A 13444-nucleotide genomic window follows, 5' to 3' on the forward strand; every position below is an offset into this window, starting at 1 on the left:
GACAGTAACTACCAACCATGGGTGGGTGCCAAAGCGACCCATCAGTACGGAGAGGAAGCATGAGCCTCACCCCCTCAAACGCCCTCTTAACGACATCAACGGAAGCAGCCACAACAAGGGCCTCACATTTCCGAACGTTGCAGCGCATACCAAAAGCAGCACAGAACTCAATAAGCAGCTTAAGCGAGAACTGGAGGCGTGCCAACGAGGTCGCGAACAAAGTAAGGTCGTCTGCATAGAACAACAGAGGTAACCGACGATCATTAATGACAGGACATTCGTGTGCACGTGTGTTGAACCATTCGTCCATACCATCCCTCGCTTCAAGGTAGTCGGCAATAACCTCAATGAAGAACCCGAACAAATTGGGACTCATGGGACACCCCTGCTTCACGCCCTGCAGAGAGGCAAAGATGGACCCTAGGCGACCGTTAACCTTGACCCGTTGGAGAACACGTTCGTAGCTGGCTTTAAGGGCCGTCAACATGGGTCCATGCACACCCCTCTCCTCAAGACGCTGCCACAGGCTTGCCCGGGGCACTCTATCAAAGGCTTTCTCAAAATCCACCTGACACGCATACAGGGCCTGATTGCTGCCGGGCCGCTCATAACGACTTTTAAGATGACGAACAACGAACAACTGATGAGCTGTGCTGCGCTTTTGACGGGACCCAGCCTGAAAACGGCACCGGACACCATCTTTATCCCCGAAAGCTGCCAGCCGCCTGTCGAGAACCGTGGCATAGCATTTGGCAATGGCGCATCCCACAGCTAGACCCCTGTAGTTGTCCTTGACCCTGGGGTCGCCTTTCTTAAATAACGGACTGAGAGACGCCACGCAAAACTGGTCAGGCACATCCCCTGTATCCCAAATGTGCTGGAAAAGGTCTCGAATCGCAGGGGCAATAACATTGACAGACACCCTGTCCTCGTCACCTTCACGAGGGATTCGCTTGGCATACTTGTAGCACTCGGCCGGAACCATACCCAGACCCGGGGAACGCCCATTAGACAGGGACGACAAAGCCGCCTCAACCTCTTCAAGAGTGAACGGACCATTCATAGTGTCGGCCATAGACCGTCTAGCATGCACCGGTTCGGAATCACGCCACGCCGCCCCGACTTGGGAGCCCGCACCGAGATTGATACAGTTGAGAATGGCACAGACACGGGCCTCCTGCACCTCATCGAAGGAGGCTGATCTTACATGTGTGTAGGGCTGCCCATGTCTGCGTTTGATTTGAAACCGCAAACCTTGGCACCCTCCGCAGCGCTTTGGCCGCCCATATCTCCTGCTTTCCTCTTGCCCTTGCTATCTCCCTGCTATCCTTCATGCTTTCCTCTTGCCTTTACTCTGTCCAATTCCATGTGCACATGTACATGCATGGCAGAAATCACTGAGACCGATTCGTGGGAGGCGGCGGTGGGCAAGCCACTCAAGGCCCCTTCCTCCTCAAGGCGGGATTTCTCGCTGGAGTTTCCGCGCACTAAAAAAGGCCACCGAAACGTGTGCCGCAAGTCATACAGCCACATGCATCCTGCGGAGATACGCCACCGTGCAAATACGACGCGCTACGACAACATTTATACGGCACACCTACGACAACACGCAGGAGGTCCAAGCATTACTGCCCGAGTAACAAATCTAAAATCCCTAGGCCGGATCGATTTCTACCTACACAATCTTTACAGGACGCCTCACTGCAAGCGAACAGGTTTACGAACACGCTCACCACCGCCCCGCCAAACAGAGTACGGTATCCACCAACCAAGCCAGCCGCATACCTACCAACTAAGACATTCGCACACAACACATAGAATCACCACCTGCCGACGCGACAACGACATTCAATTCCGAATCAGGTAATACATCATGGACCCCTGGCCAGCGGTGTCCCGACCTCGGGTGACGCGGCGGCGCTAGCTTGCGACACGAGCAGGTCCAGCGCATCCACCAGCTGGTCCCCGGTGGGACCGCCCTGGCTCACGCGGCGGTCTGAGCCACCGCCGCCGGCGGTGGTGGTGGTAGTGGTAGTGGAGACGGAGGCTGCTGGAGGCGGCGGCGGCGACTGGGCCGACGCGGCCGCGACGTCAGGGACGGCCGCTGATTGCGTGTGGATGGTGAGGCCGGCAAGCAGCTCGTCCAAGCCGCCGGTTACTGCGTTCAGATGGATCAGGTAGTTGTACCAGGTAATAGTTAGTTTGCTTTTGTAAGGCAGCGGGCGGGGAAGTGAGTTAATCATGAAGAGGTCAACGTCAGGTGGGCGGTAAAGGTTAGAGACCTCGGCAAAAGGCAAACGTTTCAGACGTGCTGTCCGCTCCGGAGAAGAGAAAAAAAGGATTAGGTCTCCAACGCCGCGACCGGAAACACTCTGCATGACGGCACCGTCATGCACCAGACATTTGCAACGCAACCGACCATGATCTGCCCCTTCTCACCTCCTTTAGTTTCCGTACCAGCAGTGACCTCCTGCTGCTGCTGCTGCTGTGTGGACAGCAACGACGTCGGCGACGCTGCCGCGGGCTGTGGCGGCGGCGGCGGAGACGGAACGTCGTCATCGAAATTGATCAGATCGGGTCCGGCTTCAACGGGCGGTGCGGGCGGCGGTGGAGGCGGAGCGGGGACCGGAGCAGTAGCCGTATTCAAGAGCTGCTGCAGCGGCGGCGCGGCCTGTCCAGCCGCCAACATCTGCGGCTGTGGTGCACGCTTAGTAACCAGGGATATGCCGTCCTCTGCCTCGTCCTCCTCGTCCTCTACAATGGTAAAGGCCCCACCCACGCCGAGCAGCGGAATGGAGGCGTCGTTGACGGTCAGACCCGACGCGGCGCCGAAACCGGCAGCGTCGGCCGGGCCTGCAGCGCCTTGCAGCTGAGCGCCGGACGCTCGCGTCGCTGCGGCGGCTGCCATGAGCTTGTCTATTGCACCTGCGAACCGCTCCTTGAGGGCCGCGGCAACTGCGAGGGACGAAGTGAAAGGGGGAAGTTAAATATATGTATAATGGAAATTATAATCATATATTGTATATAAATATACATTTTTTATATATTAATATAATTACATATACAATTTAATGGAAAGTCAAGTAAAAACAACGAAACGAGGGGAGGACCATGATGAGGACGTCGGAGAGGATTTCCAAAAGTCCTTGCATGCATGGACACACGCAAATTGATTTTTTTCACGGATCTGCTGCCAAGGGCAAAAGATATTCGAATTTTGCTGCCAAGTAAGGTAGCGACACGTGTGGGGCCAGGGCTCGTTCTTTGCTCATGTGGACTGTACCTATCGGGAGGACATACCCCAAAAGGAATAATATTCCGCCTCCACCGCCATCTCCACTCCGGCGAGCTGTTGAGCTGTTTTTGTAATACAAGTTAATCTTTTTGTTCTTTCCCTAGGGAACTTCTCGCAAACACTCAACCGGGTTTCGCCCTTCTCGCCACTTCCCGAGGCGCCACCAAACGCTTATAAACAACGACATCACCAGCCACCACTGTCTGACGTTACTCCAGCCACAGCCCACAAGACGCAACCCCATCCCCCAACACCTAATCCGATCCCTCGAAGCCCAAGACCCACCCGCCGCGACCTTCTGCCCAGCCGGCACCCCGGCGGAACCCGCCCCTGCCTCTGCAGCAGCTGTTGCTGAGCCCCAGCCGTGCTGCTGCGGCGGCGGCGGATCCGACGACTGTGACAGCTGCTGCTGCCGCTGCCCGCCGGGCGCGTGTCCAGCGGCAGCCGCTAACAGACCTCGGCTCGCAGCAGCGTGCGACAGCGCCACAGCCGCCGCATTACGTGGCACGGTAGGCGCCACGGCCTCCGCTGCCTCCAGCAGCTCATCATACCTCTGCAACACGCGGCTGAGCTCCTCGTGTTGGTTTAGGGCTGAGGCCAACAGCACCTGATCCCCGGGGAGGCAGGGGCCCAGCAAAGAGCAGCAGCAGGACGGAAAACATAGCAGGGACGTACAGGCGAGCCGATATTAAAACAGAGCACCCGGGCAGAGCAAAAGCGCAGTGCTGGGGAAATGCAATGGAGAAGGTGCGGAGCGCAGTGCAGTGCAGTGCAACGTGACAGACCACAGGCTGCAGAGCGGACGCGGTCATGGACGTGGATTGGCGCAGAAATAAGACAAGGACAGATGGCTCCAAGTCAGCGCAGAAACGTGATAGGTATTTATATAGGTCAGACCCCCGACGTTGTTCGGGAGGTTTAGGTTTCCTAACGCTGCTGAGGTGTGGAGATGAGTTCTAGTTGACGGACTGAGCTTCGCATGCTGAAATGGTGGTGATGGCTGATCTGTCTCTACGGATGTTGGATGTCTGGATGAGGAGGGGTCTAGTTGGCAGGACCCAAACCGCCGTCGGTCGTACGGTGTAATCAACTTTCAATATATATATATATATATATATATATAGTCCATGGCCCCGTCAGGCTTTCACAGACACCCCCCCGCATTCGTGCGGCACTTGTAACTTGTATACATTTTATGCACTATGCCTATGGATGGCCGCAGGTAACCAGCAGGCCATTCCTAACACCGACAACCAAAAGCACTGGAACAAGACAAACAGCGGAATTTCCAAGGGGTCGTCCCCGTCCGCGGTCATGCGCCCACCAGTACACACATCCGGATCCCTATCCACCGCACCTCGTCGGCCAGCGTCTCCAGGAGCCTCTCCAGGCGGCTCCGCAGCCGTACGCATGTGTCAGCCACCTCCGCCACGTACGGCTCCCGTACGGCCAGAGGCTCCGAATCCGGCACTGACGCAAGCATCTCGCTCAGCAGCATGGTGGTGGTGTTGGCAGTCTGCAAGGTGCGGCCCCGCCAAAGCACACACATGCATGTGCACATGCACACGTACACACACAGCATGTATGTGCACGGTCTCTGGTTCAAATCCTTGAGTGCCCTTTTCTTGAGTTGACTTTTTAGGGCCTACCATGATGCCTTTCCACTCAGCCTATCAGTGACCAGGACCACACATCATTAGCCAGCCATAGTCCACCAGCGACCATTGGCATTCAGAGGATAGACCACGGCTGCTGCGACCACGGCCCGTCACGACGTCATACAAAGCTACCTCCCCTTCAATCATTTGGAGTACCCCGTCGGCGGCTAATGCCGCTGGTGTCGCTACCAGGACCGCTGCCAAACCAAACCTGCCTTGGGACCACCAAGTCCTTTTCACACACACACACACATACACACACTCTCTCTCTCTCTCTCTCTCTCTCTCTCTCTCTCTCAACGCCGCATTACCAATCACATGCGCGTCTTGCCTCATATCCACTCACATGTGACCAACCATCCTGGTGCAACTTGGGTGCATTCATTCATAGGTACACGATCGCAAATCTAAATGAATGGGAGGGCAGTTGCACACAATAAATCCAACGCCCTTTGCAAAGGCAGGCACGTACATGGCGACGCGACGCGGCACGATACGTGAACAGTGTGTGCAGTTCGCGCCCTGAGCGCCTGTGCCTGAGATAAACCGCCCACCATCATCCAAAGGCAAATTGTGCCCTGTTGTGCCCTGTTCCTCACCTCCAACAGGTTCGCAACCCTCTCCGTTGCCGCTTCGTTCAATTCCTGCAACCCATCGGAGGGTGGTTGTTGTTGTTGTTGCTGCTGCTGCTGTCGCTGCGATAGAGTGTTGACAGCGTCGAATCCTGAGCTCGCCTGGTCGCCGGGCGGATGCTGCTGCTGCTGCAACGGCTCTTGCACGTGCAGAAGCGACACGCCCTGCGGAACTGATATACCAGCGCTGACGCCGTCCGCCGTGGTTACAGCCGCAACAGCGCCGCCGGACGTCGTCCCCGCGATGGCTGTTGCAGTTGCAGTTGCTGTTGCCGCTCCAGCGGCACCCTGCGCGGCGGCCACTGCCTCGACGCTCTGTACCGCTGCCAGAAGACCCAGCGCTGCCCCTGCCTCTGCTGCGGCCTGCTGCTGCTGCGTGAGCTGCATTGCTTGGTGATGCTGCTGCCGTTGCTGTCGCCACTCTGCAGCATCCGCCTCCGCGGCAATGCGTTCTGCAGCGCGAGTAAGGTATACACGCCAGTAAGCAACGGAGGATTAGGTAACAACGGTATTATGGTACAACGGTATTAGGTACAACGGTATTATGGTCGGTACCGGTGCGCACGTGACCCAAATCAGACCGTACCGACTGTACACCAGCGTTGATGCAGCGCGTATATCCGATCGACCAATCCAATTGACACAGGCAGGCCAACTGGGATTTCCTTGGGGATATCCCGTCGGTCAGCGGTCTCTCGCCCTGAACGTTATTTTAACTCTTTGGCAGCTCTCCTGAGGGTGTGATGACATAGCTACGCCGGCGATCACAACGAGCTAGTCTGTACACAGATATCCTTACGTACGCAAACTTGGCCACCAGTGCGCCCTTGGTATGCATTGTCCTGGATGGGACTCGCGCTCAATCCGAAACCAAGGAATAGAGCGAGCCAAAGTCGCGACTTTCATCAATCCTCTCACCCTCCTCTCCCAACTGGACCCTGACTGCAATTTAGGTTCTTCTCAAGCTCAACTATCCCTACAAACGTTTACTCGTTGCGAGCTGCATATATGTGAAACAGCATTTTTCACCGGGCCAGGTGAAGCCACGGGGGAGTCTAAGCTTACGAAGATGTTGTCCTTGTCCCGCCAACTCACCCGCCTCCGCCTCCGCCTCCAAATCCGCCAACGCGGCCTGAATGGCTGCTCTGTCTTGCTCGTCCAAGCCCGCCAGCGGGTCCGCTGCTGCCGCCGCCGCCTCTGCATTCCCCACTGGGCCGTTTCTAGCGGGAAGCTCGCCCGCTGCTGCTGTAGCAGCATTCACTGCCGGCGGGCCGGCCACTGCCGCTGCTGCCGAAGCTGGCGGCGTGATGAATGGCACCGAATCGTCGGGCGCACGGATAGGAAAATCCACTCCACGATCCTGACGGTCACAGTCAGTGTTGGTTTGTGCAAAAATGTTGATAGTAGGCAGCTAGGTTGTGCAAGGTTATAAACATGGGCGTAATTATCCGTTGGTATGGTGGATGGTCTAATTGGTCTAAGTGCACAAGGCCGACTACTTGCAGGTGGTTGTGTATATGTCCGCAGGTGGCTGTGTAACACCCGGTACGAACATGTGAGCTAAGAGAGTACGCAGGTGGCCATGATGCGAGGTTGCATGTACTTGGGAATCAAACGTACAAAGCACAGGGGCAGGAATTCAGGGTTGTAGGCTCCCGCTTCCCCAAGGATTGGTCCCCGGTTCCACGCTGCTACGTACCAGAAGGCCCTCATATGTCGCTTGAAATTGTTTGGGCTGTAGATAACGCGAAAAGTCCTCCACCATGCCAAGCACCTTGTCCCGCACCTCTACAGCAACCTGCGCAAAGGGCCATCGCGAGGTAATGCGGTGGGCCCCAACATGCAACATTTTACCCTGGACGAAAATCGGTATGTTACATGAACGCAAAGGCATACCCGAGTGATGCTGGTGTCTTCGGCAATTTTGACGACATCGGACCACAGCTCCGAGGTAGCTAGTTGCGCATGGAACTCCACGGCACAGTTCTTGACGCATGCTTCCAGAAGCTGCGGTAAATCAGGGGCGGTCACAACTCCAAGCTTGAATAGGGAGGTATCAAATGTCGACACACCCTCACCGTCAATGATAGTAGCTGAACTTTTGTATTTGGCTTGGCAATACAGCGCTTAATCGCCTTCAGAGCACGACCACTATTTTGATGCACATCGCCATTGATGAAATCGACGACACTGAGGTTCAAGTTCCAGTCCGGTGCGATAAGTTCGCCGCTTGTTGCAGCTTCTACAAGTTCTACGACATGTTTCTCATTTGGGTCTTGAGGGGCTGTAGAACCTTTGTATTCAGCGAGTTTATCAGCGATTTTCTCTTTCAGTCCCGCAAATAATGACGACATCTTTATTATGGACGCTGCAAACTACAATTTCAAGTAAGGATTTCATTGAAGTAGGTAGGAATGTAAGTAGGAGCTGGAACACTATGTGTACTGCGTTGGAGAGGAGATCATCGTTGAAAGCATGCAACAGTTCTCAGACTCCTCTTGGCTGTATGGGAGCTAACGCCTATGACAACGCGGCTATTTTGAGAATCGTATTTGGCCCCATTATGATAATTTACCTACGCCGTGGCCGCTTGGCACCGGCTTGGCGCGTTCCAAGAAGCAGAGCAGCCGCACCGTTGGCTTGAGAGGGTTCGACCGCTGAATTGCAATTTCTCCGTTCGCGGAACTAGCACGTTTGGTTGGGGCTGCATTGCAGGGTGTTGCGGGGAACTCGAGACTGCCTTTTGCTGCCTTCACTTTGTCGTCACGCACGAGTCCTCTGAACTGAATGGTACGCAGTCGGCAGCCCCATTCATTTCCATCAAATTAATACAGACAGTGAAACATCCATCTACGAGCAGCTGCAGGCGGCCTGATGCAGCCTCAACCCTTGCAGTTGACTGCGGCCTGGTGCGGTCTTCATCCTTGCAAGCAGCAACGACCCGTTTTTCCGATGATCGTTGTATCTACAAAGGACACTGCACCGGATGAATCGTTGACATCTATTTAGGCAAATGAACGCGGATTGCGCGCGTGTGTCTATGTGTGTGCGTGTGTGTGTATTTGTTCCGATCCGGGCCTGACGCTGGCCAGGGGCACCTAACCGTACAAACAGTCTCCCCCTTGCGGGGGCAGAAGGGCGAGTAAACACAAGCGCAGGACCACTGAGGTGCTGCGCACCCGGGGCTGAAAGCCCCGTTCCCCAGTCAACACAAGGCAAGACACAGAAACCCGCCTGCCTAAACTAGACACCTGATCAGGGGACTTCCCAGGTCAGGAAAGGCCGGACCCCGAAGGAACTTCACCGCAGCCAGCAGCAAGGCGAGAGCACACGGCAGGGCAAGGGAGGAGGGCTGTGCAGCACTCCCACCCACGAAGCAGGTCTAAAGCAGCAGTCCCGCTCAGGGGGTCATGACCAGTTCACTGCCCAGACCTGCGCACCCCGGCAGGGAAAGCACGCCAAAGGGCTCCACCACGCGCCAAACTACCTGCAGGTCCTGCACCAGCAAAGACGCCTCAAGGATTAGCTGCCTGAAAGTTACCCTGCGCCCCAAAACACCATGAGCCCCCAGCCACGTAACCTCTCCCGCCTGCCACTGGCCAAGGCACCTGGCCAGGGGATGAGGCAAGGAGCTTTGCTGCGAGCTCTGCTGCCTTGTGCCCCCCCTTGGCCCTCGGGGCTGTCGCTGGCTTGCGGAGTGTGTGTGTCTGTGTGTGTCTGTGTGTCTGTGTGTGTGTCTGTGTGTCTGTCTGTCTGTGTGTCTGTCTGTGTGTCTGTCTGTGTGTCTGTCTGTGTGTCTGTCTGTGTGTCTGTCTGTCTGTCTGTCTGTGTGTTTGTCTGTGTGTCTCTCTGTGTGTCTGTCTGTGTGTCTGTCTGTGTGTGTGTCTCTCTATGTTACACCTCCTGGAGTTTCGTCTTACTCCCCAAAAGGTGTAGCCTGGGGGCCCATACGAGCCCTGAGGGGACCCTCAAGGGCCAGGAGGCCGAAGGCTGTGCGAAAAAGGCAGAATCATGAAACGCACAAGAAACAGTATTACCCTAACGTACGGTTCGCCAACTTCAGCTGGTCATCTGCAACTGCCACATCCCTTATAACCTGATCCACCCGACAGAAAGCCTGCATGGGATACACGCCGGCAGCCCATGAAGAACATGGCTTTCGTCGTCCACGTCATGAAGCTCGCAAACTTGCAAGCCCTTCGCGCGCGATCCCTAGTAAGTTATATTTGCTTCTATCGGCCAATAGCACAGACGAAAACGCATCAGCAATCGATGTATGCTTTGGCAGCTTGCATGTGTACAACCATGCACCACGTACCCCCTGACGAAACGCGATGCTCTGGCTTCACGGAACACTGAAGACCAAACAAAACGTGCGACATTGAATCATGCAACGATGAGGAGACTTTGTAAAGCTTTTGATCCCTGCCATGTCGGAGGACATGGAAGTTCCATGGCACAGGCACTCTCCCCCGAGGATTCGACACCTCGAAGGATACCGCAACCTGGCAAGCCAGCTGCCGCGCGAACCTAAACAACAAATTCGAACACAGTTAAAGCTGAAACTCAAGGCCTTACAGATCGCATAACGCACTGCCATACGTTAACGGCCTCCGAACGATTGCCAGCGACGTGAAATGGCGGGCAGAGTGCTTGTTGAGGGACATTGTTGAGTGAACTTACAGGTTCATCCGTACTGCATTAGCCATAATGATTTGGTTGTTAAGACATGCACTGGGAGTGAATTGGGCGCGATTGGCGTTGCGGAAAAGGTGGACGTCTGCGTTATTACTCAGCAGACAGTTTTGCCGTGGAATGAATTATTATACTAGCAAAATGAAAGCAAAAGAAGGTTATATTTTCTTCAGGAATAACCGGCCGCTTAAAAAAATCACGCATAATTATTGTTAAATCAATTGCAGCCTGCTTATCTAATAAACCTACTACTAAGTATTGATTTGAATGTTTGTTTGGATAATATACTAAAACCATGATTTTTGCTGTCTTTTTGTCGACCACAGGCATGCAGGGATGCGGGAACGAAGGCGGCGGGCAATCCTGGGCAATGAAGTACCCACCCCTGGGGCGCTTTCGCCCAGCCAACGAGCTTAAGAGATTGAGCACAAATGACACGCAAGAGTTTCAGGCCACGCAGCCACTGGCTAGCTCTATCCTGTCATGAACACACAAATACACATGTACGACAGGGACTACGAAGGACTCCCCAGAACAAGCATACTCTGAAAGCCACAGGAGTTGCCAATTGATGTTCGGTATGCTCTGGGCGTGTCATGGTGACACCAAGCGATGTGACGCATGTTTCTTGGAGGCCTTTGCTGCCAAAGCAGAGATTTATGCTCAGTCCAGATCAGTGCCAGGTTGTGGATTGCATATGCATGCAGGCCCCAGCCGGCTAGAAGGCCTCCAATTAATTGTGCGCGCAACTGCACTTTGCCTCCCAGACGGGACGCAAGGTGACGCGCTTCGCTGCAGGGCCGCCAAAGACCCGCGAAGACACGGTTGTTAGCGAAAGCCAGGTTGCGAGCCGTACGAAGACATAGCCCTGCACCTCCAAACGCAGCGGCGGCGATTGGACACAAGCACAATTGTACATTGAAACCCGAGTCCTCGAATAAATGCGACTCGCTCGAGTGCCTTCAAAAGCCGGGGCCCAACGAAACGAACTCCCACCCGCAACCATCAGGAGCGATCAGAAAAAGCAATAAGCGGTGGTGAAAATACCTCTCGTGCAATTTAACAAAGCAACTTCCTTCATAGGGTCCAACGTGCGACGTTCAGGATGCAGTCAGAGCCGGGACTTTCCGTAGCCGGCTTGTTACCATGAATGAGCTTAGGAAAGGCAAATGAAGGCTGTAGGAAATCAACAACTATTAATTAGAGTTAATAACAGTCCTGTAACTAAATTTCGCGCCCGATACTGCTGCGCTCGCGTCGGCTGATAGTAACAGAAAGCCGCACATAGTGTAACACCCCAGCCGTTCCTCTAAACGCCCAAGTTCTATTGATAGGATGTTAGGATGCCCACCAAGACAAGGGAGTCAAAAATAGGCTCCGACAATGAAAGAAGGCAGGTATGACTAAACAGATATAACCAAACAGTTTTCCCTGCCGTATTGCCCTTCGCGCGCAGCCCATTTGACCTCGCAGTCGTAAGGGCCCTTGAGTGCCCCCTACGATGCGGATACAAAATATGTCAACCACAGGACAGCTGTACTCACCGCCAGCACACGCGATAAAGTAATAAACGAACGAAGGACGGCCATGTCTGTCAGCAGCTCGCAGGTAATGCATAGCCAGGGCAACTCTGCACGCCAGAACATCTTTGCCTCATAAACTAAAAACCACAACTCGAAAGACTTTTAACATTCTCCACCCATCTCCTGCCGCACGGCTTACGCACTAAGGGATTAACGCTTCAAATGCTCCGAAACCGCCAAAGCACCGAGTCCATCTCCCCAGTTAAATCCGCACGATCTCACTCTGCATAGGAAGAAGGTCGTAGAAGAAACCGTTAGTCAAGAGCCTCCGAGGGTCACCCAAATATGCAGGAGCGGTGGCGGGCCAAATGCGACCCACTCCGGGTCGCGCTCCCCGACAGATGAAATCGGATCGCGAATCAATACACACCTCACTCGGACTGCTGTTGCTGCACGAGCGACGCATTCCCTCGCACCAAACGCTTGGAGTCGCTTGGAATTTGCATTCACGACAGACAGAATGCTTAAACGCCGCTGCTGCAGCGGCTGCGGTTTTTGTCGCTTGTATTGCTGCCGATCCTAGCACCTCGCGGACGCGTCACCAGCCCACGATAATGAGAATAACCTTGGGAATTGAAAAACATGCTTTGGAGGTGGAGATGGCCGGCAGACACACACACCTGTTGGTTTAGCTACCCCGCATGCAACGATCTGCGGCCGCTCCAACCGCCTCTACTTGGGCTAGGGCTTTGCCGCCGGGGGACCGGCGCCGCCGGCGGCTGCCTTGGGGGTGGTGGCGGTTGTCGTTTCGTGGGCGATCGACTCGGTTGCGATGCCGGCGGCGATGGCGATGGCGGCAGCGACGGCGATGGGGATGAGGACGGTAACGGCGAAGGGGATGCCGACGGCGACGGCGATGGGGATGGGGCCGGCGACGGCGACGGCGATGGGGATGGGGACGGCGACGGCGATGGGGACGGGGACGGCAACGGCGATGGGGACGGGGACAATTGCGGTGCCGGTGGTGGTGGTGGTGGCCGTTGCAGGGACGGCGGCCGCTGTGGCGGTGGCGCCTTTCGCTGCGACGTCTGAGGTGCCGGGCTCTGCACCTTGTTCTGTATAATCTGCATTACCAGCACCGCCAACAGCACCACCGGGGGTAGTGCGACGGGGCCACGTCAGGATGCGTCTTCAAAAAGCTTTTTTACACTAACAAAGAACTGCATTACCAGCAGCAGTTCTCCGTATTTAATATCGACCTCAAAAATCTGCATTACGCCAGTCGTAGGCCGTACGTTTCTACAGCGAGGCCCTATCTTAAACGCGCACTGCACAAACCGAGAGAAAATAAGATTTAGGGGGAAAGTCATGTAGGTAGGTTGAGGAGCATCCCCTATCTGCACGTGAGCCTTTGCCCGGGATGGATGGGCCACCACCTCAGCATTGCGGCAACACCCTCCCCTTGAAAGACAAATCTCGCATGCTGCCTGTTTGGGGCTGCGGCGGTGGGTCCTCAGCCACCAACATGGCTCCACAGCCGTGAACCCAATCAGGGCCCAGGCACACACACCCGTCCACACGCCTGCCAGGTTTTCCCTACAGTGCGAGCTATAGAATATGAAGGGTATGCTCCTCAGCCTG

At 55.2% G+C, this 13444-nt stretch overlaps 1 protein-coding gene across 1 annotated transcript in view; it reads right to left on the minus strand.

Annotated features, from left to right (window-relative positions):
- Positions 1–12544: 12544 nt before the first annotated feature.
- VOLCADRAFT_86741 (uncharacterized protein) overlaps positions 12545–13444 on the minus strand; it is a gene marked incomplete at both ends in the record, with an annotated part of 9230 nt that continues 8330 nt past the window's right edge. Inside the window, one exon of the mRNA XM_002946567.1 lies at positions 12545–12927. Coding sequence (XP_002946613.1) covers positions 12545–12927 — 383 coding nt within the window. The remainder of the gene's footprint in view (positions 12928–13444) is intronic.

Source organism: Volvox carteri, assembly GCF_000143455.1.
Source record: "Volvox carteri f. nagariensis unplaced genomic scaffold VOLCAscaffold_3, whole genome shotgun sequence".
In the NCBI taxonomy this organism is placed as follows: Eukaryota; Viridiplantae; Chlorophyta; class Chlorophyceae; order Chlamydomonadales; family Volvocaceae; genus Volvox; species Volvox carteri.